The sequence below is a fragment of the Colletotrichum higginsianum genome, chromosome 9 (assembly GCF_001672515.1).
Source record: "Colletotrichum higginsianum IMI 349063 chromosome 9, whole genome shotgun sequence".
Taxonomy (NCBI): domain Eukaryota; kingdom Fungi; phylum Ascomycota; class Sordariomycetes; order Glomerellales; family Glomerellaceae; genus Colletotrichum; species Colletotrichum higginsianum.
The window spans coordinates 1,904,406-1,926,856 of NC_030961.1; the positions used below are offsets into that span (position 1 = coordinate 1,904,406).

Genomic DNA, 22,451 nt, shown 5'->3' on the forward strand with positions numbered 1-22,451 from the left:
GCCAGGTGTCCATTCTACCTAATATGAGGAGTCGCAACACCCCTCTTAATGTTCAGAAGTCTAGACCATGTCTCGTTCCAGGACGCCAGTAAGTACAAACCCTTAGTATATGTACATGTAGACTTGGGTATGCTACGAAAACCACCTGTGGGCATCACAGTTGCGCCAGCGTCTCTCCAAGCTTCTTAGTGCAAAATGCACCGAAATATTCGTTCAAGGCGTCAACCGTACCGCTGCCTTCTACCAGCTTGGCCACCATGCCAACGTAGCCGTCAGGACGCACGACAACAACACCACCCCTCTCTTCATCAAGTCCCAACTTGGCATGCGCTGCCGCCTTGGCACCTGGGACGCGGTGGTCCCATCTGTCGTCCGCGTAAACATGGTCGCGGTATCGCGCCAGCACCTCCGGTACGTCGCGGGAAATCTCGATGGTGCTTCTCTTGGCCGCGAAAATGGTGCACAATGTGAAAAATAAGCTGTGTGGGTTATGCTGTTCATGATGTGAGACGCTGTTCACGTCATCCCTGATGTATGTAGCGTAGAATGACCGCTTGTTGTTGAGGTGGCTGGCAAAGTCCCTGAGCGCGCCCCGCGTGGTCGAGGGCTTCCCTGCGAACACAAAGATGCGAAAAGAGCCGTTCAGCGGGATTTCCTGCTCGAGATGAACGACGTTGGCATCGACAACCCTCGTCACATCAGCATTCATGAAGAGGCGGCCGGTGCGAAGCTTGGTGCCGTCGGGATGGATCAGGGGCGACTTGGCACCATGTGTCTTGGACCAGTTCAGGGTGTTCGGCTTGTATGCCACGCCGTAGCCACTCGTGAACTCGCAAGACTCCTTGAAAGTCTGGATGAACTGGTTCTCGACCTGATCCGCCAAGGCCGTCTTCTCGGTGGCTGCCTGGGCTTCGCTGGCAGCATCGGGTCTTTGCGAAAACAACTTGGCATACTTGTTGTCAAAGTTGAGCAGCGTCTCGGCTACATCCCTTCGCTCAGTCTCATAGGTCTTGAGGATGTCGCGTTGTGCGAATCCCGACTCCACAACATGTATCTTCCAAGCCAGGTTCTGCGCATCCAAGAACGCAGTGTTCATACCCTGACCGGCCTTGGGCTGGTTCTTCTGTCAGTGACGGGGATTGGATGGCGAGACGGTAGGATGCTCACGCTATGAGTGTGGCAGGCATCGCCGCCGAGAAACACTCTTTGATCCAGCGTGTACCGGTCAGAAATGCCTTGTCCGATGGGGTAGACGGAGTACCACTCGGTCCTTTCCCATTCGATGGAGTATGGATGAAGGATACGCTTGGCCGATTCTTGCACTTCTTGCTCGGTGGCCGTCTTCCGCGGGTCGAAGTCGGGGTCGGTCGAGGATGCGATTTGGATGTATAGGCGGACCATGTTCGCTTCGCGGGGAATAACCATGATGGAACCGTGCTTGCTGTGGATCGTGCATTTCATCTGCGGCGCTGTCAGCCATGGTCTCTTGGTGCACGTCTTTCTGTCAGGCCGCTCACCTTGATGTCAGGGAAGTCGGTCTTGACAACGCCATCCATGACACCCCATACGTGAGAGATGGGGTCCTTGTGTTTGATTCCGATCTGCAGCTGATTTCTGATGAATGAGCGGGCACCTTCGCCACCAAAAAGATACTTGGCACGCAATGTCTCGCGGGCTGTCCCGTCGACGTGCTCTAGTTGAACTTCCACAGGGTACGCGGGGTTCTTTGTCTCGTCGGAAGTAAACCCCGTGATTGTCCATGGTCGCTGAATCTGAACACCGTTCTTGCTGAGGTCGTCGATGAAGACTCGCTCAATGTGACCTTGGTGCAGAAGTGTCGTGAAGGGATATCTGGCGTCAATGAAGTCGGGGCAACTGGCCCACGTTCCGGTTCTCGCAATGCCACTGCCAGATTTCGGTGGGTCCCAGAAAGCAACTTCATAGACCCTAGCTGGCTTGTGAGCCATGATGGCCGACTTGAGTCCCATGTTGCGAAGCAGATCAAGGGAACGAGGCTGGATGCCGTCGGCTCTTCCGGTTGGCGTCGGCTCCGCTCGGTTGTCAATGTGCTTGATCTTGTATCCCCATCTGGCCAGGATGGTCGACAGCATCAAACCCACGGGTCCAGCACCGACAATGACTTTAAAAACAGGCACGTCAACGTGCAACTCGGCGATGGCGTACAGAAGAGAGGGCACTTACCGATGTCATAATGAGTGCCTGGCTGGCGATCAGGCTGCGTCTCCATGTTGCAGTAACAGCAAGCGCAACGTGTGGCTGAACGAAGGGTGAAGTTGGGGGAGTTGACAATATTGGGTATCACACAAAGGGTTTAGATGAAGAATGCTCTCAAGAGAGTCGTGAGGAAAGGTATAGGAGGCAACGAGTAGGTGTTATATATGGCTACGGACCGATTGGCACAAACTTCCTAAGCGGGCCACGGGTAGGATGGACGGCTTGGTGGACGGCGGGGAGATAATTCTATCAGTGAGACTGATCCGAAGGGTCCAAGAGGCCGGCATCGACATCGGGAAGTAGGTTGGGGACGGCAACGCTGACCGGGAACTTCAAAATCCCCACACTTGGAGGGGCATCTATCTACCTTCTAGGGATGGATACTTCCCAGTCAAGCAGCCAAGTGCGCTCGCTGTCTTCGGCGTTGAGGTCATGCCGCTCAATTAAGTCGGGGTGACGGACAGGTGCGCCATGGAGAAAGAGGGGTGCTTGCTCGGCGTGGCACCTCCGAGGGGACACCTGGAGGAGAGAGAGAGACAACGGGAATGAAAGAGATACCGAGAGAGCGTGAAGGCAGTAGACTGAGAGGTGTCCCGTCATCCCTGGGTGGGACTCGGGAAGTCGAGTCGGCAAGTTGTTAGTGGGGTTTGTTGACGATAGGCGCCGGGGGTGGGCATGCATGTGGTACCTTTGCTCAGTCAGTCGAGGAAGGAGAACAGAAAGGCAGTTGGGGACGGCATCTGGCCCGATGTGTGGCGCCTCCAGAAGTCTTGGCCACTGGAAACTTGGTCCACATCAAATTCGTCTTGGGGTTCTCGGGAGTTGGAGAAGGCAAAGTGCGGGGAAGGTGCTGGACGGCTGCCACTGGCGGATGCACTGACCGTGACCAGTCAGTTACATGCATCAACACCTGCAGGTGCATCCAAATACCTATCGTACCTATGTAACCGAGTGCAAATGGGCGGGGGGGGAGCCGCATGGGATTATCTATGGGAGCATTGGACCTTGGTCGATCGAATTTGCCTTCCATGCCTAATTTGACAATCACTGTCTCCGCCTCCACGTGACACATATCACCCATCTCGAGCTGACAAATATTCTCTGTTCATCCAGACCCTGGCCTCAAGGGCCAAAGATCGCAGATACGATGTAGGTGCACCGGATAGCCGGGCTCTGATGTACCTCAACTTGGTATAGAAATAGACGGGGCCCGAAACCTCGTTTCACCTCGTTTATTCTTTCCTCGGCATGCGCAAACCCTAGGCTCGTCACCAGCTTCATCACCAGCTTCATCTTTGATCCCGGATCATGTCCCGAGAGGCCGATAGGTCAAATGCCCTGCCCTGCGCTTCAATGGCACGTCGCGCACCTCGCTATCGCACGTTTATCCCTGCCGGGCAGCACCACTGCAGTTTCTGCACCGCGCCATGGTGACGCTAGTCAGCTGTCCCGAGACGGGATCTACCCGGCACGGAATCGGGCCAAGGTGTGTGTGCTCTGTTTGTGCAGCCAACAGCACATCTATCGACCCTATGTAGGTGTCGTTGGCACCGCAGTGCCGCTGACAACCTTCACAGGCTTGGGATATGATCTCTAATCACTGATGGTTCGAAGCGCAGTGCTGCAATGCACGGCTTCTCTCTCTTCCTCATGTTTGCAAATGGGCCGGAGCAAGGGCCGACTGCCGTCCGGTGTTTCTTCTCCGGGCCTGTCTACAGCCCGAAGCCTTCGTTCCCTTTTCCGCACTTGAATCATCAAACGAATACAGGCGGCACAACCCCGTTGGTGTTTGGCCCGTCGACTTCGAGGGAGGAGTGAAGAGTGAGGATCGAACGGACCTGTTGTGTCAACCGTCAGACCTTCTACGCAGGAAAGTGCCTGCTCGGTCAAGCCTTCCTGCTATGCGTACTCTGTGAAGACAGAAGGAACTCAGCAAGGGGACTGACGTACCTCCCTGTCACGCTATCTGGCAGGTGGGTAAATCTCTGCTTGTGAGCGCCCGCTTCACAATGTTTTCCATTCGTACCTGCCTACCTACCTACCTCGTTGTCTAGGTAGCAATCAAGGCTGAGGCAGTCCTTGCAAGCAGACACCTGCCTGGTACTTTCGAGCTTAGGAGCTTCGCAACCTGTCATAGACCGGCTGACAGGTTTTCGTGCTTCCATCCGCTCTTCACTCCTTTTGGATTTCGGAGGAACCTAGCCACTCGGCGGCCGACGCGTTCGATCGAGACGTTGAGCTGTCACCCAGTGCCATGTCGGTGCGCCGTTCTGCTTCAACTAAACAGCAAGCTCTCACTTGACATCAATCTGTCGCCATAGCTCGTTTCTGCCGGTTCAATGTGCTGTTTCGCGCTTCGTGCCTCGCCATGCGCAATCGTCTAAGTCTTCAAACCTGGGTCGAGTCCATCGAGACTGCTGCCCATGCAGAAAATGCAGGATGGCGTCAAAGACTCGAGGAGATGGCAAACGTCTTCTCCCGTGAAGCGATGTCTCGAAATGGGTATGACGAAGAAAGTATGTCCTTCGATATTTCGATGCTCTGGTTGTATTACATGTGGCCTGACCCTTCACAGAGTGCCGCAATGTCCTCGTAAGGTACTGTGCGCACATTCCCCGGAATTATCAATACCGGGACGGCGTTCAACTTGTTAGTCGGCTGCTTCCAATCATGCCTCGTTTGCTGGGACATTGAGTAACATAGTGCTCTGCAAGGTATTTCTGGTTCTGCGCGAACATCTTGGAGACGAAAACTTGGACCTAGCGGGCGGTGTGCTCTACGAATTGATCGAGATTGACTGCAACTATTCGGACGACCCAGGAGCCGAGTTCCAGCGCTGGAAACATGATCATCTCAACCGACATGTAGGTCGATCATCCGTCAAGCACCCTTAAAGCCCCCCTTTCAGCAACTGACTTGGTTTCCACAGTCCAACCTTGAATTGCCTCACATACCTCACATGACTACAATCACCACAACCATACGACCAACAGTGAGCCTTGTGCAATGGCGCCAACAGCATCCACATCGGTATCCCATCAGGTTATCAGACTACTACCCCTCGAGTCGCGTGGGCTCTAACGAGCCAAGCTGCATACGCAGTCGCAAGGCTTGGATGATTGACCATACCACGTATGTGTCGACCCGCGAGGGCGGAACCTGTTCTTTCCGCAGCCCCAACCCCAAAGAATTGCACGAAATGCAGTGGCAGATTGGCATTGGGCGAGCCGGGAGGTTTGTCAAGGAGGAGGAGGTTGTTCCAGCTACTCCGTCAACCCAGGAAGCGAACATGAGCACCTGGAACGACAACGCCGAAGCCGATAAAAGCCAGGTCAACGGCCCACGTGAGAGAAGGTCTCTATCACTTCTCCGTATTGTTAAGAGCAGAAGAGATACCCTGCCAGCCGAGGGCTCTCCAGAGCTCCAACCCGACAACAAGCGTCGTGGCTGGTTTGCCAACATATTTGGTTTCGAGACTGTTCTGTCTTTGCGCGAACCCCCCGATCTGAAGCCCGTGCCGCTGCCTGAAGGCTGCACGACACCTCATTCGATTTTTGCCAGGAAGTTCTCCTTGATAGCCGACAACCAACCTTTGCCGCCTTCGCTTTCGCACGAAATGATGCCTACGGCGGACATCAAGGCCAGGAACCTCCTGGCGGATGCGGCAGTGCAGGGGTTGATGGGTCCTGCCTAGGAGTTTCGTGGCCCTTTCACCCCTCAGCTCGGCTTTGATGGCGGGTTGGACCATCGACGAGTTCTCCTCGAGCCTACTACTGCACCATCCCGTACAAACGGCCGAGGAGCACCCCACAACATAGACGCCAGCTCTCGCCGACATGCTGTCGACTTCGACTCCTCTGTTCAAACGAGGACACCGAAGTCTCAACGTGGCCATGATTGGTTCGGGCTGGATATCGCTACCCCTGATTTTGACCGACCAAACCACAGTCCCCATACGCGAAGTGCTGGGGCCGACAAGCTGCCAGGCACCGCCAGCGGTGAAGCGACGAAGCGCGGCTCCAGATTCCATCCGTTTCCGAGTAGTAACTGGTTCGGCCTAGATGGTGCCATGGACGACCGGGTCGACTTGGAGCTGTCAGACGTAGGTTGTGTGCATTGCTGGACTGTGGTGCGTAACCAATGTGGGGTTGCCGCTAGGATCAACGGATTTGAAGCGCCAGCAAATTTTTGTTCGAACTTTCAGTCCATGGGGTCTATAGCGCATCACTCGGAGCAATGGCAGGAGCCATCCGGCTTCTCCAATACTGGCGAGAAGTGTGGTTTTGTCCCTGATCATCGATGGCTGGTCGAGCAAGATCCAAGGATACACCCTGCCTACGTCGTCAACGTACAGACCCACACACCTCAGCGTGCTCCATCGCTCGACCAACTTCGCAGCCCAACTCTTTTGACCAAACCCGCTGACTCGATCCTCCCTACATCTTGGGCCACTCCGGAGAATGACAGAGTACAACAAGTGGCCACGGAAGTCATGCTTGGAAAAGCCCGGGAGCTGACGATCACGAGGCAGCAGCCCGTCCTTCGTGACGTTGGGCGGGCGTCCCGGTCCAGCGGGATAGCCTCAAGCGATCGATCTGGTAAGATTTCTTACTCTCGGCTGTCATCAAGGCCAAGTTCGTCTTCGAAGCAAGACAACACACGCACCGGTAGGCATCTTTTCTGGTCTTACGACCTGGTCGAAACTTATGGAACTAACAAGCGATGTTCAAGCACGGCATCAGCCGTCATTCTCGGAATTCTACGACTATGTGCGAGGCGATTGTTCTCTTCCCGGCTCCGCCAATGGCTCGGAACGAGGTGCTGGTGGTGTTCCAGGGTCACAGGCATCCCACAGTGACTATCATAAGCCAGCGACACGACGTGGTCAAGGAGAGTTCCGATCAGGTGTTGGGCACAGCCATGCTGATGGGTCTGAACAGTCAGGTCAAGGCCGGTGTCTGCATGGAAAGTCAGAGGCATTGACTTGTCCTTGTGAGTTGCCAAGCACCAATTTCCATGAGACCTGTAACTGATAGATATTCAGGCGGCAAACATGAGGCCGGGTTGTCTATTCATAATAAGTGCAGTCCGTCACACAGTAGTGAAGAATCTACATTGTCAGATGAGGGCTACCGTGAGCAGCGTGTCTCCCGAGTGCCTGAGGGTACGTAGATTGATATCATGAGCGGTGTTTTCCCTCTTGCCTTGTTGTCCATCGTCGTCCTGTCAAACCATAAGCCGGCTTACTCACATGTCCTGAACAACAGAACGGGGCCCCGCTGTGCGCTTGGCTGGGGAACTTCTTGGTTTAGAAACGGAGTTTCCACAAAGAGGTATGTAAACAAACGCGTCCATCTCACCATCCGGGAAGGAGCCACCCAAAATTCCCGTTCACTTCCACCAGCACCTCACCCTGCTTAATTTTGGCGGCGCGCTGAAAGAAAGCGAATTTGCTTCCATTCCAGATCCCTTGTCGTATCGTACCCGAATCGAGGCTTGGATCGCAGAGCTTCGGACGAGCCACTTCGAGGATCCCGAACTGGTCGGCCCATTTCCCGAGCTTGTCCTCCAGAGACCACCTTCTTCACTACTGTACGCCGACCAACAGGAGGAACCAGAATTCTGCAACGAGCCGTTCCGCTCAAGGATTGGAGTACTCATTGAATCACGAAACCGTCCGGCATCTCGGTCCGTGGATCATCGCGCTGCAAGCCGGCGTCGTACTCGAGACACGACTTCCACGGCGTCGACTAACCTCCCCATCATGGCCCAGAACTCGGAAAGGTCGGGAGGTAAAGGTCGAGAGCCGGTACCTTCCGCGATCAAGGGCGACTTCATTTCGGTCTCGCCCAGAAAACATCGGTCACCATCGCCGCAGAAGCACAAGCCAAACAAATCCGTCCAGATCAACCTAAATCTAACCGAGAATCAGGTCGATCGGCTGACAGATGTGTGAGTGCATGCGCTGAGAAAACGCATGTCTTGCAGCTAATTTATTGCTAGATTCTCGAACAAGAGCGAATCGCCATCACGTCGCGGACGAGTCGACACCTTCAGTCGAACTCGATCACCAGTACGAAACAACGACCTCAATGACACTCAGACTGCACCTCGGGCTCACGGAAACATCGACCATCACATGCCTCCCTCGCAATCCAAGGACGGATGGAGCCGCTATGAGATGCCTCATGACAGTGACTCGACAACATTTTCGGAGTTGATGCCTTCCTCGAACCACAAACCTAAGGGCTCTCTGGCGTCGAGTATCGCCGAACGTCGCCGACAACATACACCGACGCCGGTCAATATCAATGATCACCAGCAATATGGAACTCTTGTGAATGATACCAATATCATTCCTCTTGTTCCGCAGCCCAGGACGCCGAACAGTCCGCCCCTCCCCGGCATCGATCATGTTGACTCATCTTCCGTCTATTCTCAGAGTGAAGGCCAGCCAAGTCCTCTCCACATCAAGAGAGACGACATTCCGCGACACATTGAGAACGTGATGCAGTCTTACAGTGGCTGGAAAGATTCAAATGTTCAAGCGCCGGTCCCTGACGTGCTAGGCCATGGGGGGAACGCTCAGGGACATGGCCCCTACAAGGGCAGGTTGGAGGCCCTTAGACAGCCGGTGATGGATGTCAGTCAGATTTATTCTCCCCTCAGACCGTACTTCGCCTACAAAGACCTCCCCACGCAGAAAATCGCGGGCAAGACCTTGATCGGGGAACAGGGATGGCTCGAGCGACCCAACCAGACCCCCGACCGCAAAAAGGACAGCTCGCCCAAGAAACCCGGCCTTCTCGACAGCCTCAAGAAGATGGCCAAGGACATGGTAGGCATATTTCTGTCCGAATTTTCCTGTGCTTTCGGCTAACACCCTGACATACCGAGGGCAAATCGTCAAACAGAAGGCTGCGCGACATAGAGAAAGAAGGAAAAGTACAGAGAGTGACAATCTCACTCGATCCCCGTGAGCAGAGTCTCCTTTACTGCGAGCTCGAGTTTCACATCAGCAACGCGTTGCACACCTACATCACCAACGAATTGAACCATGGACGGCTCAACCCGGACAAACTCAAAAAGATTGCGGATGGCTGGAACCAGAAGGGTCGCCCGAGAGTCGTCGGTTTCCGATACGACTTGGAGACGCAGCTCGAACTTGTTCACCTCCACATCGACGAGTTCCGATTCTTTGGCCGCCGTCAAAGCAACCCGCTAGAGATAGGTGGCCTCCTCCATGCGATGAAGGTCAACGCTCGATCGCTACGGATTCGCACCTACTGCCAGCCCGATTCTGTGATTGCCAAGCAGCTCGTCGATTCCCAATCTCTCTGCAACACCATCGGATGCTCCGATGCCCAGCAAATCGCCATTGCGGAGATAGCGCAATTTTTCAAGGTCATTGTAGAGAGAGAGCAGGCCTATCGTGCAAACCTAGATCGTAAGAACACGGCTCAGACGTTGCCGCATGGTCAAGGCGACCGGCAATGGGAACTGTCAAGAGACTTGACTCAAGGCGCGGAGTCTTACAGCGGTCTTCATCTTATACCCGAAGGCTACGACGTCAACGCAGAGACTCTCCGATATAACAGTTGAGGGAGTTTCACGATTGTTTCCTTCGCAGTGGTTCAAGTGCGATGATGAATGAGATCTCCGGCCGAGACCCTTTGACTGGAAGTCGGATGGCGGGAAACGGGCGCAGGGGCCAAGAGACATGAGAGCAGGGAGTCACAGGCATGCTTGCCGTAGGGTCAAAGGTTCACTTTATGGAAACAACCATCCAGAGCCTGTGCTGTTGAGTTCAAGTTGGCTCTTTCTGGATTGTGCTCCCTGGGGAACGGCTAATGGCGCAAGAGGGATCAAGTGCAACACGCGTGGCAGCAAATGATCCCATTGATGTACGAATACTTCTGTAGGTAGATATGATCCAGACTTTTAGGACGAACCAATTGCCTACATTCACCAATTCAAGAAATGAAACATTGATATCTGACACTGTATTTGGCATTTGGTGTCTGTCAGGCAACCCGTCCAAGAATTGCCTCCTCTGGGCTGTGGCCTCTGCTGGCAAGGCCCTCGTAAGTCATCATGTCGTAATGTGATCTCCGCATATAACAAAGAAGAAGAGAAGAGTAACAAAAATGTAACCCCGGGATATGTCAGTTCTTGTATGCAAATCGCTCTTCGCTCCTCAACCTCCCCGTCCTTCGGTCGTCGTACGGGTAGTCCCGAGGATAACCATCATGCCACTCTTCACGGCGTCGATCGCGGGGACGCCCCCTGCCGTGGTCCATCTCGTGATCTCTGCCCGTATCGTAGTGCGGGAGGTCGCGCTCCCTACCCCATTTCCTCTCCCAGGCTTCCTGCTGCTCTCTGTCCCGGTGGCGGGCGACCTCGAAGCGTCTCTCTAGCGCGTTGGCGCCGAGACCGCCGACAAGAGCGCCGACCACGGTGGAGATGACGCGAGCCTTCTCCGTCTCGCGGGGTGAACGCGGGCGGTACGTGCCGTTCTCCATCTCTTTATGATTGCGGTTTCGGACAGTGGCGTCGGAGACCTCGCGCGCGGCCAGGCCGCCGACGACGGCGCCCAGGAGACCCACACCGATGCCCGAGGAAGACTGAGTAAAGGTGTTGTCGATGGCGTGGCGGGCTTTGCCGATGGGACTCCGAGGACGGGAACGGGAGCGCGGTCGGCTCACCGCGAGGGCCTGGGGAGGCAGTGAGCGCGGGCGGTAACGGGGCTGGGGTGGGATCTGGAGGGCATTTGTATCGCGGGGCGACAGCGGCGATTCAGGACCGTAGTAGGGATGGACGGGAGGAGGTGTATCGACGGGGATGGCGCCCGAGAGGTAGGGACCATCGGCGATCAAAACGGGTCCTCGAGCGTCCGGATAGACCGTCTGTATGGGCCCACCACCGCCGGAGTAGTATTCGGGGGAATGCTCCCTTGAAACCGGAAGGGGGTCGCCGCGATGGTAGTGGCTTGGGTTGCGGACAAAGTCCTCACGGACTTCTCGCTCGTAGTGCCTGGACATGGCTAGGGCGAGTGGTGTTGTGTGGGCGTCCGCGGGTCTCGATGAGGAATTAAAAAAAGAAGGGAAAAGGCGTTGATGCGGTGGAATGGTAATGTGTGAAAGAAGGAGGGGGTTCCTACTGCTCGTTTGAATTACTTGCTTGGTTCGAGGGGGGTCTGAGCAGGTGACATAGAATGCGGTGCTTCCGCAATGGTGGGCGACTCTGACGGAAAGCACGCAGAGCCAACCAAGACCTTTTATTCAAAATGTAACGATGAGTTGTTTTCCTTGTTCAGCCAAACAGAGCCGTACACGGCAGAGGGCGTCGGCCGCAGATGGAAAGCCGCAGGGTTGGGGCTATCTTCGAGCCTTGCTCCTCTCCGTCGACACCGAACGGAAAGTTGTCAAAAGGGTGAGAGGCGAGGGGGTTGCCTCTCTTTGGATCAAGTCGAGTCAGCTTCGGTTTGAGTGGGTGTGCCTCGTGCTGGTTGGATACTGTTTAAAGGAATCGTGGGACGACAAGGCCGCAGACACAGACGCAGCGTGAGGTCACCGAAACGAAAAGTGTCTGTTTGTTGCACTGGGGCAGTTCCGGCCTCCCACGGACGGTTTGGGGTACATGGGTAAAGAAACAAAAACGCTGTGCCGGTTCTCCTGAAAAGGCGCAGCCACTGGCTCCCATCAGAAGCTGGAGGTCCTTGGTCTATTCTCGAGACTGGACAGAAACGGGCGGGGTAGACACCCTTTTCTTCCTTGGGATCTCGTCACGCAAAAATGGAATGCGGGTTGGGTGTCATTCCCTTCCCCTTTGGAGACACCAGCCCAGGCAGGCATCCTCTAATTGTATGCGGACGGGCGATGATGTCACGCATAATTGATGGGTAGGAGGAGCAAGGGCATGACACCTTTCGGGTGCTAGAGCCTAGAGCCCAGTCAGTGGCCCACGAAGCATACCTTAGGAGTGAGTTGAGTGAGGATGGGGTTGGAGTCACCCGGGTCTGGGCGCACAATGGTTGTTTTGCACGTTTAGAGGAATGTGCTCCAAGTGCATCGCGCTTGTGTGTAAGTGACGATGAGAAATTAGCTTCATATGCAGAGTGAGTATCAAGTGGTTGGACAAAGCCATCGATGAAAATCGAAATGCAGGATTGCGGAATTCTCCTACAAGTCCCGAGCCGAGTTGAGCCTCAATCAAACCGGCCCATGGATGCATCGATATCGTCTTACTCGCTACGTCTCGGACGTGACTGCGGCAAGTCGACCTGTGGCCGGTGCATGGGGACAAGAATCAGACGCAGCTGAGCGATGAGGAAGAAGAAGAAGAAGAACAAGAGGAAGCAGGCAAGCGGAGTAAGTGGGGAATTGGGCGACGACAGCCGAATGCCGGCCCCATTTAAACATCTTATTTTGGGGGGCGTGACCCTGTAGCAGGCCCCGCCATTGGTCGAGCCTTCAGGCCGGCAATACCTAAGGAAGCTTCTCATCGGCGCGGCATCGGCGCAACATCAGCAGGCTTTCCACGAGGCTTTCCGAGACTCAACGGACCGAATCGGCTGGGCTGGTATCGGACGGAGCCTCGCCTGCACATTCTCGTCTTGATAGATGTGAGCCGCCTCCAATCTCCCAACAGGGATACTTCAGCGAGTGAACCTACAGCGAGTCAGCGCTTGCGAGGCTGGCTGGAGCATCGGTAGTCCGGAGGAAAACAGCCCCGCCACCCGATTTCCGGCCCCACAGCGGGGTACCGCATCCGGGCAAAGGTAGGCAGTCTCACCTTCCATCTGTCCACCGTTCATTATCAACCCACTCAGACTCGTCTTACCCATCTATAATTTGCGACCTGGACTGGTAGACCTCGCTGTATTGGCTATACATCGACAGCGTTGTCGCTTTATGTGCATACAAACGGCACGCCACCTTGTCCATGAAGGGTGTCGCCACCACTTGGTCTCGATATCGTTGGGCCATCTGGAGTCCGGCCCTTGTGGCCTCTTTGGCGAACCGTCCGCTCTTGACGAATCAAAACGCTGCGGTGTCTGTTCTAGGCTGTCGATCCGGGTATTTTACTCATTTGTCCATGTTTGTATTCGTAACGAGGAGCTGCACTACTTCTACTGGTATTGCCGAGACTTTCGACTTGCTCGACTCATTAAATATTCACCCGCTACCCATACACCCCGCCTTTGAGTCTCTGTGGGAATTAAACCACGCCTCTTGGAAGGAATCCAGCGTTGAAATCTCGTATTTATTGATCAAAGACACGCCATGGCCGAGAAGGTTGTCAAGGAGCCTGTCCCAGGCGTGGCCGAAGACAAGAAAACATCCCTCCCAAATCCCACTTTCGAGGAGAAGCTGGATACATGGAATGGAAGTCGTACCAACTCATACCGGTTCTTTGTAACCCTCTGGAGCTTCATAATCATGGGCATGAACGATGCCGCCATTGGTGTAAGTCCCCCGTCTGTCAGTAATTTCGGCTAGCGACTAACACCCATTCACTGTACAGGCCTTGATTCCCTATGTAAGTCGGCGAGAATTGACTGGACTTGTATGTATGTCCGAGATTGGCTAACGCGGTTGTCTAGATTGAAGCCTATTACAATGTCACATACACCGTCGTCGCCCTGCTCTTTCTATCCCCCTTTGTCGGCTACCTGATGGCAGCCCTCTCGAACAACCTTATCCACCACAAGCTCGGCCAACGGGGCGTCGCCGTTCTGGGTCCCGTCAGCCGTATAATCGGATATATTCCTCTCGCCTTGCACCCTCCGTACCCGGCACTCCCCGTAGTTCTGCTTTTTGCCGGGTTCGGCAACGGCCTCGAGGACAGCGCCTGGAACGCCTGGGTAGGTAACATGCAGAACGCCAACGAGCTGCTCGGGATCCTCCACGGCGCCTACGGTCTAGGCGCCACCATCGGTCCTCTTATCGCATCGGCCATGGTGGCCAGGGGCCAGAAGCTGCCGTGGTATACGTTTTACTATGTAATGATCGGCGTGACGGTGGTTGATTTTTTCGTTGCCATCACGGCTTTCTGGAAAGCCACCGGCAAAGTCCACCGGGAGACTCACCAGTCTTCGACAGGCGATGAGAGAACGACGACGAGGACGGTGTTGAAAGAACCCGTCACCTGGCTCCTGGCTGTTTTCCTACTGGGTTATGTCGGAGCTGAGGTCAGCCTGGGTGGTTGGATCGTCACATTTATGCTTCGTGTGCGGCATGCCGAGCCTTTTCTGGCCGGTGTCACAGTGGTCTTGTTTTGGTAAGACCGACCTCCCGTCTAAAACCCAAACCAAAACTCCCCAGTGATCTTGTGATTTTGGCCCGTCTCTGTGCTGACATCTCTTGCTTCAGGCTGGGACTCACGATAGGCCGAGTGTTGCTGGGATTCATCACGGGGCGGATTGGAGAGAAGCGCGCCATCGCCATCTACTTGCTCGTCTCCATCGCGCTCGAGCTATTCTACTGGCTGGTTCCGAACTTCGTTGCCTCCGTCATATTTGTCGCCCTTCTTGGGTTTTTCCTCGGACCCCTATTTCCTGCTGCGATCGTCGCCGCGACCAAACTGCTTCCCAACGACTACCACGTCAGCGCGATTGGCTTTGCCGCCGCTTTTGGCGGTGGCGGTGCTGCCATTTTCCCGTTCGCCATCGGGGCCATTGCGCAGAAGAAAGGCGTCCAGGTTTTGCAGCCCATCATCCTGGCCATACTGGTGTTCATCCTCCTGCTGTGGCTCTGTCTTCCTGGAGGCATGCGGCGAGGCGGGCTCGAGAGGGCGAGAGAAAACAAAGAAGGCCTGGGCATCGATGTCAAGAACGTCTTCAGGTGGATAGGCCGACGGCCCAGAAAGTCACCTTGAACTGTGGGAAGTCCAGTGAACGTACACATGTCTAGAATGGTATATGTGGCATTGCTCGGGTATTTCAGTGCTCTATAAACTCTTTGTGGATTGTAGCAACTCGTCCGCCAAGCGTCGAATATAGAACTCCCTGGCGTCTAGGGGGAGCTTACTGAAACTGCTTCCGATGCGGGCAATGTCCTGGCGTGCCTTCTCGTAAGCGGCCAGGTCGCGGTTTCCATACACGTCTCTTCCCACGGAATACCCTTTCTCCAGGTTACGGAAGAAGATGTTGACAGCGACGCTCATGTCGGACGTGGGAGTGGCGGTGTGGAGCCAGAGAGGCGGGAGGAAAAGAATGTCGCCAGGTTGGACAGCGGCCTCGTGGGGGTGGACGCCTCGCAGAGAGCCTGCGTCGAGTGATGAGAAGACGTCGACGCTAGAACTGGATGCACCTGGGGCGAAGGCGAAATGAGATACGTCTGAGGGAGGGAACAGGATGAGACGTTTGGAGCCGACGACTTGGGCGTAGACATTCGCCATAACCTAGGAAGAAAGTTCAGGTCAGAAAACCACGGTGCTGGATCCATGTCCGTCTGTTGGGGATTGGGACTGTATCGCTCAACTTACGTCGTAGTGCAACCACATGTTCACCGGGCCGGAGATGCGCAGCACAGAGCTGAATGCGTTTTGGTCTACGAAACCGAGCTGGGGTGGCAAGGCAAAATCCTTCGCCAACGACGGGTAGTCAGCGGCGAGCTGGGTGGGGAGGTTCGATGGTTCGTCCTTGGAGAGCGCCCTCAGGTACAGTCGCTTTCCCTCCTGAGCTTCCCGAACAAAGTCCCCAAAGTCTTTAGTAACGTAGCGAAAATTCTTGGCGTTGAAGTCCATCTTCTCGGTGGCGGACTCGTGTACAGAGACCTGATGAAGTTGGTCAGCTTGTCCACCAAACAAGGCACTCTAGAGGGCTTCTACCTTGCGTTCAGGGCCTACGTTGTTGACTAGGTAGTCAGCAGACCAGATAGATTTGCAGGGCCCAATGTCCGATCCTTCAATAACGACAGGTTTGCCAGCTTCGAGGATCTTAAGGAATTCCTCTGCCGTCTCGACTTGGACACGCGGGATGGTCCGCATCTCGACTGGGGCCAATGATTGGACAACAGCCTCTTTGTCGCCCGTAGTGACCTCCACCGTCTCCAGGTACTTCACGGTCTCGGGCTGCGACAAAGGAAGTGCTATATCGCTCTGGCGCACAGTTCGCCCATCATCGAAGCGGAAACTATAGCTTCCTGCCGTCCAGCATGTCCCCATCGAGAAGCACGTCGCACCGCCGCCGACGATGGCGAGGTTTCCGTTTCCGTAGGGTACGACGGAGGAACCAACAATAAACGGACGTATGATTGTGGATCCGTCTGTGCCGTCGACCCGGGTAACCACATCCACCTCGCCTCCCGCCGTCGTCTTGAGAACAAGAATATCGTATGCCGACGGCAGCTGCAGGTCTTTGATCACTCCGCCAAACAGGAGGACGTATCCGTTGGACTGAACGGCAATAGAACCAAACCTCGACAAGATGCTAGGCGTCTGATCATCTCGAGACGTCTGTTGTGCAAATGACAGCGAAGGCTGTTTGGATATGTAAGCAGGCGCACGCGCATGAAGTCATTTGGCACTTGTGTCGGTCTTACCTCTGCATCAGACAGATCCAACGTCCATGTGTAGACAGTCTGATTGATTATGCCATCCTCGAGATTACCTCCCATGAGAAAGCCCACAAAATTGCGAGGTCCGTGACTGCCTGTGTAGACAAAGGTGGCGCCATACAGCGAAGGCGGCGCAGATTGTGTTCTACACTTGACCCATCCTTTGGTGGGATCGAAGAGGAAATACTCAGCCGACGCCTGAAAGTGGTTGGTCTTTCCACCAGCAAGCAGGGCGAGAGACGACGAGCCCAGCCGTGTCACAGAGTGTCTGAAAACAGGACACGGGAGGTCCTGCACTCGTTCCCAGGTATTGAATACCTTTTTGAAAAGCCAACAATCATTGAAAGCGGTGGATGGCGATGCACGACCACCTGCCAAAAGAACACCGATGCTGCCCAGGTCTGTGAGGGTATGACAGACTCGGCTCGATGGCCCCTCTCTGGATGAGCTAGGTGCGACAGGTTGGTCGGAGATCTGATACACGTCCTCGGAGCTGGGTCGACCATTCGGGCCTTGTCCGAAGCTGTGCGATATGAATTTCTGGCCGTCCGGGGCTTCGACAAGCATGGCAGCGCCGAAGCGTCGGTGCCCTCGGCCGGCCTCGTAGCCACTTGTGCTCATGGGAGTTCGGCATGACTGAACGTCGAGTTCTCCCAGAGACCTGGAGACACGCCCCTTGATTTCGGGGTGTGGAGTGGAGGCAACTATGACAAAATAGTGGCTGGCAAAGAGGGCAAACTCCTCCCACTCGTCGAAAGCCTCAACAGTATCGAGGGCCCTTCTCTCGGCAGCCGTCATAAACAGGTCATCGGACCATGTTTCCCAGAGTGTCCAGCTCTCTGTTGACGGCCACCCAAGGGACTCAAAACGCTTCTTCTGGCTGGCTATAGTAGGATAGCGGTGGACCGACTTTAGCTGTGTGTTTAGCTTGTTGAAATGCTTCAGCATCGTGTGAGCGAACGGGTGGTCAGGCCCATCCGGCAGGATTTGCTCTAGCAGACAAAACTCGGCTGCATGCCTCGTTAGATTATCAGTTATCCCATGAGAAGGCTGAGTGTGACTCTTTACCATGTCTCAAAGTACTTGCCCAGCCGATGACTCCATCGGCACCTTTTGTGTCCATGTAAGTGATGGACACTTCGGCCACGAAGAGAAATTCTGTATTGGGCACGTCGAACAAGGTATCCAGGCAGGTTTGCAGGGTCGCTAGCTGCCGGAGATCACATCCCACCTGGCAGTATTTCTGACTCTTGAGGACGATGGGAGAATCATGGCTAACTTCCCAGGTCTCTAGGAGGCCTTGGAGCTCAGGGGTCTCCAGGACGATCTGGCGCTTCTTCTGGATGAGATCCGGATAATCGACGTCGACGAACGTAACGCCTTGGCACGATTCGGGGTAGCGAACCTCGCATTGCCAGGGTAGAACGTCACTAATGGGTGGCATCATGTCAGTGACACCATGGATAGATGCACAGTAATATCTAGAGTGCAAGGCCTCACCTTCCGCACCCAAGATTGACGATGACCTTCTTCCGGGGAGAAGGCTTCTGGAGGAAGCGGCGCACAAGGGTATCGATGACTTTAAGGCGCAAATGGTAGCCTCTGTTGATGAGCGGAGCCCTCCGCTGAAACTTTTTGACAAAGAAGCGGAAATAGTGCGGCTCGTCAGGGTAATAGAGACGTTCCTTGACGGTATGAGCACACCTTCTCAGTGAGCTGGGTAGGTAGGTGTGGATATATAACGTACGACACTTCTTTTCGAGACTATTGAGCTGCTGTTTGTCTAGGTAGTTGCAGAGGTGTGAGTCCATGCGTTATAAAATACATAGGCTTGTACGACTCCATGGTTGTCGGCTGAGGGGTGTCGATGTTCAACTCACAGCCATGATGAGGTCGTCCAAGGCCTGTGTGCCACGGGTCTTCTGAGCCGAGGACGACATCTTGGGTGGTTTGGGACTCATGTCGTACCCAGTGCAAGTTCAGAAAGATAGGTAGGTCTAAGAGGGCAATGTATGTGTGTGTTTGTGTATATGTGTGGGATGTGACGGACCAAGTCCCGATAGAGGGGAGGGGGCGGCACCAATTTTTTCTCTTTTCCTTATTTTTATTTTTATTTTTTGCTGTCGAGGACAATTCTACAGCGAACACACAAGTCGGGTTTGCCAACTACGGAGTTCCAAGGTCTATCTTCCCCCCTGCCCATGCCTAAAGCCTAGGCAGGCCAGCTTCGCTCGTAGTTGGCTAAGGTACCCACGGAAAGCCGGCCACTGAATACCTTACTTGACCAGGCGATGCTTTATCATGCATGAAACGAATGTTTCTATTACCAAGGTATGTTGCGTTGTCTTGTGCCTGCATACTACTCTTACTGTCCTTGCTTTATCGATAAGACAACGAGGGAAGGGGGAGGTCATGTCGCCCAGTCATCTGCCGTGAGCTCCCGAACCTTCTGCTCCACTATAGCTGTGGCAAACGCACCAGCCACACGTGCCACGAACACCTACGTTATGTCGCGAGCGGACACATCAAGGCAGGTCTTGGGTACCTAGACGCCCTAGCACCACCGCCCTAAGACATTCTGCTGTAGGTACCTACCTATGTGCTTTGCCCTGCAGGCAGTGACAAGCAGGGCAAGCTCTGCTAGGACGGCTAGGACCATGGGATTAATAGCTTCCCCGCCGCCCCCACTGGATTGGAGCTGGGGCCGCCCGCCTTCCTAGGTCCATGGAAAGAGCTACGCCAACCAACCCCCGACCTCACCTTGCTCCGCCGCTACCTCGCCTTCTCCTCTCAACCGTCCTCGTCGTTGTCTTCGTTGTCTTGCGCTCCCGCTGCCTTGCGCCGTCCTGCTCCACTCCAACCGCGTCCCCGTACGAGGCTAGATACGCTCCAGCGAGTTGTTGCACCTTATCGAGACCTTGGTCGCCTCTTACCAAACTCACAAGCAGCTGGAGCCCGTCAAGTGCCGAATACCCTCAGCGACTCGTTTCGAACCGACCAGCCGCTGCTCTTGCGAGAGTATTGATCTTCGATCAAAACCCCCACCGCCGTATCTCGCGCACGTCATCCTCTCCAATATCTGCTTCCGAACCCGCCTCTCGTCCTTTGGCCATACTTTCCGAAACCTACCTCGACCGTCCGGTTTGGTTTCCTCTGGTGCCCCGATACCCCTACTTTTTGCATTCGGCCTGTCCAGACGCATCGCGACAGGCAGACATTGCAGGAATTTCTGTCTGCGATACCTGCTCAGGTTCACCAGTTCTTGCTTCTTGTTCTGGCTCTCCTTTAGAGCCGGCGCTGCCCGGGCGACACGGAAATTTGCCGTTCAAAAACCGCCAGAGCACATACACGTAGCCAAGGTCACGGTCCGAGCAGCGCATCATGGCGAACACCGCCCTTAACTTCATTACCTTCAACCAGGATCACAGCTGTCTGGCCGTCGGTACGATTCTCTCCGCGCACAAGTGTTTCCTTCTCCTCCTGCCCTCGGCCGCGGTTCTGAACTAACAGGCCGGCTTACTCTGCTCTACAATAGGTACATCCAAAGGCTTCCGGATCTACCACACCGATCCGTTCTCCAAAATCTTCAGCAGCGATGATGGAAACATTGCCATCATTGAGATGCTGTTCTCGACTTCTCTTGTTGCCTTGATCCTCTCGCCGCGACACTTGATTATCCAAAACACAAAGGTGAGCGCTCCTCTCGCCGTGTTGCCCGTATATAGGAGGTCCGAGCTGACACTGACGGTACCCAGAGGTCCTCGGTCATCTGCGAACTCACCTTCCCATCCGCCGTGCTTGCCGTGCGTCTGAACCGTAAACGCCTCGCTGTTGTCCTCGAGTCCGAGATTTACCTTTACGACATTTCCAACATGAGCCTCCTTTTTACGATCCCCACCTCTCCGAACCCGGGCGCCATCTGCGCTCTCTCACCCTCCTCGGAGAACTGCTACATCGCATACCCCTTGCCGAAGCCACGTGAGGACTCAGGTGACAAGAGACCGGCTCATGCGCCCCCTCTGTCGACATACGTTGCGCCGACGTCTGGCGAGGTTCTGGTTTTCGATACGCTCACCTTGAAGGCTGTGAACGTCATTGAGGCCCATCGCTCGCCTCTCTGCTGCATCTGTCTCAATAGTGAAGGAACACTTCTAGCAACAGCGAGTGAGACTGGCACCATCATCCGTGTCTTCTCCGTTCCTGGGGGCCAAAAGCTGTACCAGTTCCGTCGGGGAACGTACCCTTCTACGATTTACAGCATGTCTTTCAACCTCAGCTCTACCCTTCTTTGCGTCTCCTCGACCTCTGATACAGTCCACATTTTCCGTCTCGGAGCTCCTCCGCCAGGAAACAACTCGGCCGCCGCTGCCTCAGAGTCGCCAGCGTCGCCTCGCCAGGATCGCTGGTCCAGGTCACGCAGTTATGACAGCGCCAACGAATCGCCGGTGGGCAGCGCGGCAGGGTCTCCGAGAAGCGATCTGGCCGAGCCCGCAGGGCCAAGCAACGGGGGTGGTGGCGGTGGCACGCAGCAGATCAACAGGCGACAGAGTGGCTCTTTTAGCAGTATGCTCCGGCGCTCATCGCAGATAATGGGCCGTAGCGTGGCCGGCGTTGTTGGCTCGTATCTGCCACAGACCGTGACGGAGATGTGGGAACCCCTGCGGGACTTTGCCTACATCAAGATTCCAAAGCCGTCCAACTCGCCCACAGGACCGGTGCGGACCGGCAGCGGCAACATGAGCGGAGCGCAACTGCCTAGTGGACCATTGCGAAGCGTCGTGGCTATGAGCAGCAGCAGCCCTCAAGTAATGGTCGTCACGAGTGATGGCGGCTTCTATGTGTACAACATCGACATGGAGCACGGCGGGGAAGGCTATCTGGTCAAACAATTTTCGTGAGTCGCTTTCCCCATCCATACTAACGTATTCCATCGCTGGGAAGGTTAAGCAACTGACGCATATCTACGGCAGAGTCATTGATGGAGACGACAAATTGGACTCGTCGTCTTACGGAACGTAAAAGGGACTGCTTTCCTGCATGAACCATGACATCGACTGATGTGTTGTATTGGTTTACGGTCACAAGTCATGATTTCAAACCCATGTCGGAAGAGGGGGGTAGTTATGCATTAGGAGGCGTTTAGCCGCTGTTCGCTTCTTTTTTTCTCTTGCACTCTCAAACGGTTTGGTTTGTTCTTGAAAGGGGGGGAAGGGGGGGTTTACAGCCACAACACACGTAATTCGGAGCTACTCATCAATGCTCAGCTCTTAATTTGATCAGATCCACGAGAATTTGTTCGGTGCAGTTCCACCGAATGGACGAAATCAAATAGTCACTTGATACGCAGGGGTATCAACGATGCCGCCAGGAGCATCAGTCAGAAAACAAGACAATGGGCAACACAGCAAACACCGGCAAGTAAGAATGAATTACTTGTGGCCATCGTATATGTATTATCAGAACCCGGTCCGGTATTCAGCATCGTCTCCCCAAGGGCCTCATCGTCTCTCACCACCAAGAGTATTGGTATCGTCATCAGTCATTGCCAGCAGCCACGTGGCTTTGCCCTTTTGAACCCTTGACTTTAACGATTGTGCAACATGAACAGCGGGAACCTGGAACTTTCCAAGTCCCTCCAAAATAACAGTAAAGAAG

The 22,451-nt window shown here is 54.8% G+C and overlaps 7 protein-coding genes across 7 annotated transcripts; 4 read left to right on the plus strand and 3 right to left on the minus strand.

Annotated features, from left to right (window-relative positions):
- Positions 1-154: 154 nt before the first annotated feature.
- Positions 155-2,248, minus strand: CH63R_12815 (FAD binding domain-containing protein; the record flags this gene model as incomplete). The annotated part of the gene is made up of 4 exons (XM_018307789.1): positions 155-1,114; positions 1,168-1,461; positions 1,518-2,140; positions 2,203-2,248. The coding sequence occupies 4 exons, from the start codon at positions 2,246-2,248 to the stop codon at positions 155-157; spliced, it is 1,923 nt and encodes a 640-aa protein (XP_018152206.1).
- A 2,831-nt stretch (positions 2,249-5,079) lies between these two features.
- Positions 5,080-5,929, plus strand: CH63R_12816 (uncharacterized protein; the record flags this gene model as incomplete). The annotated part of the gene is made up of 2 exons (XM_018307790.1): positions 5,080-5,099; positions 5,278-5,929. The coding sequence occupies 2 exons, from the start codon at positions 5,080-5,082 to the stop codon at positions 5,927-5,929; spliced, it is 672 nt and encodes a 223-aa protein (XP_018152207.1).
- A 375-nt stretch (positions 5,930-6,304) lies between these two features.
- Positions 6,305-9,837, plus strand: CH63R_12817 (uncharacterized protein; the record flags this gene model as incomplete). Its single annotated transcript, XM_018307791.1, has 7 exons — positions 6,305-6,902; positions 6,967-7,227; positions 7,280-7,399; positions 7,503-7,568; positions 7,701-8,187; positions 8,239-9,073; positions 9,133-9,837. 7 exons carry the CDS (start codon positions 6,305-6,307, stop codon positions 9,835-9,837), a joined length of 3,072 nt encoding a protein of 1,023 aa, XP_018152208.1.
- Positions 9,838-10,400: 563 nt separating this feature from the next.
- Positions 10,401-11,276, minus strand: CH63R_12818 (uncharacterized protein; the record flags this gene model as incomplete). The annotated part of the gene is made up of 1 exon (XM_018307792.1): positions 10,401-11,276. One exon carries the CDS (start codon positions 11,274-11,276, stop codon positions 10,401-10,403), a length of 876 nt encoding a protein of 291 aa, XP_018152209.1.
- Positions 11,277-13,520: 2,244 nt separating this feature from the next.
- Positions 13,521-15,114, plus strand: CH63R_12819 (Major facilitator superfamily transporter; the record flags this gene model as incomplete). The annotated part of the gene is made up of 3 exons (XM_018307793.1): positions 13,521-13,703; positions 13,841-14,517; positions 14,610-15,114. 3 exons carry the CDS (start codon positions 13,521-13,523, stop codon positions 15,112-15,114), a joined length of 1,365 nt encoding a protein of 454 aa, XP_018152210.1.
- Positions 15,115-15,186: 72 nt separating this feature from the next.
- Positions 15,187-18,757, minus strand: CH63R_12820 (leucine carboxyl methyltransferase; the record flags this gene model as incomplete). Its single annotated transcript, XM_018307794.1, has 7 exons — positions 15,187-15,639; positions 15,724-16,014; positions 16,069-16,719; positions 16,782-17,806; positions 17,865-18,226; positions 18,297-18,568; positions 18,677-18,757. 7 exons carry the CDS (start codon positions 18,755-18,757, stop codon positions 15,187-15,189), a joined length of 3,135 nt encoding a protein of 1,044 aa, XP_018152211.1.
- Positions 18,758-20,177: 1,420 nt separating this feature from the next.
- CH63R_12821 (Autophagy-like protein 18) lies at positions 20,178-21,815 on the plus strand (the record flags this gene model as incomplete). Its single annotated transcript, XM_018307795.1, has 4 exons — positions 20,178-20,238; positions 20,332-20,486; positions 20,552-21,690; positions 21,767-21,815. 4 exons carry the CDS (start codon positions 20,178-20,180, stop codon positions 21,813-21,815), a joined length of 1,404 nt encoding a protein of 467 aa, XP_018152212.1.
- Between the last annotated feature and the right edge of the window lie 636 nt (positions 21,816-22,451).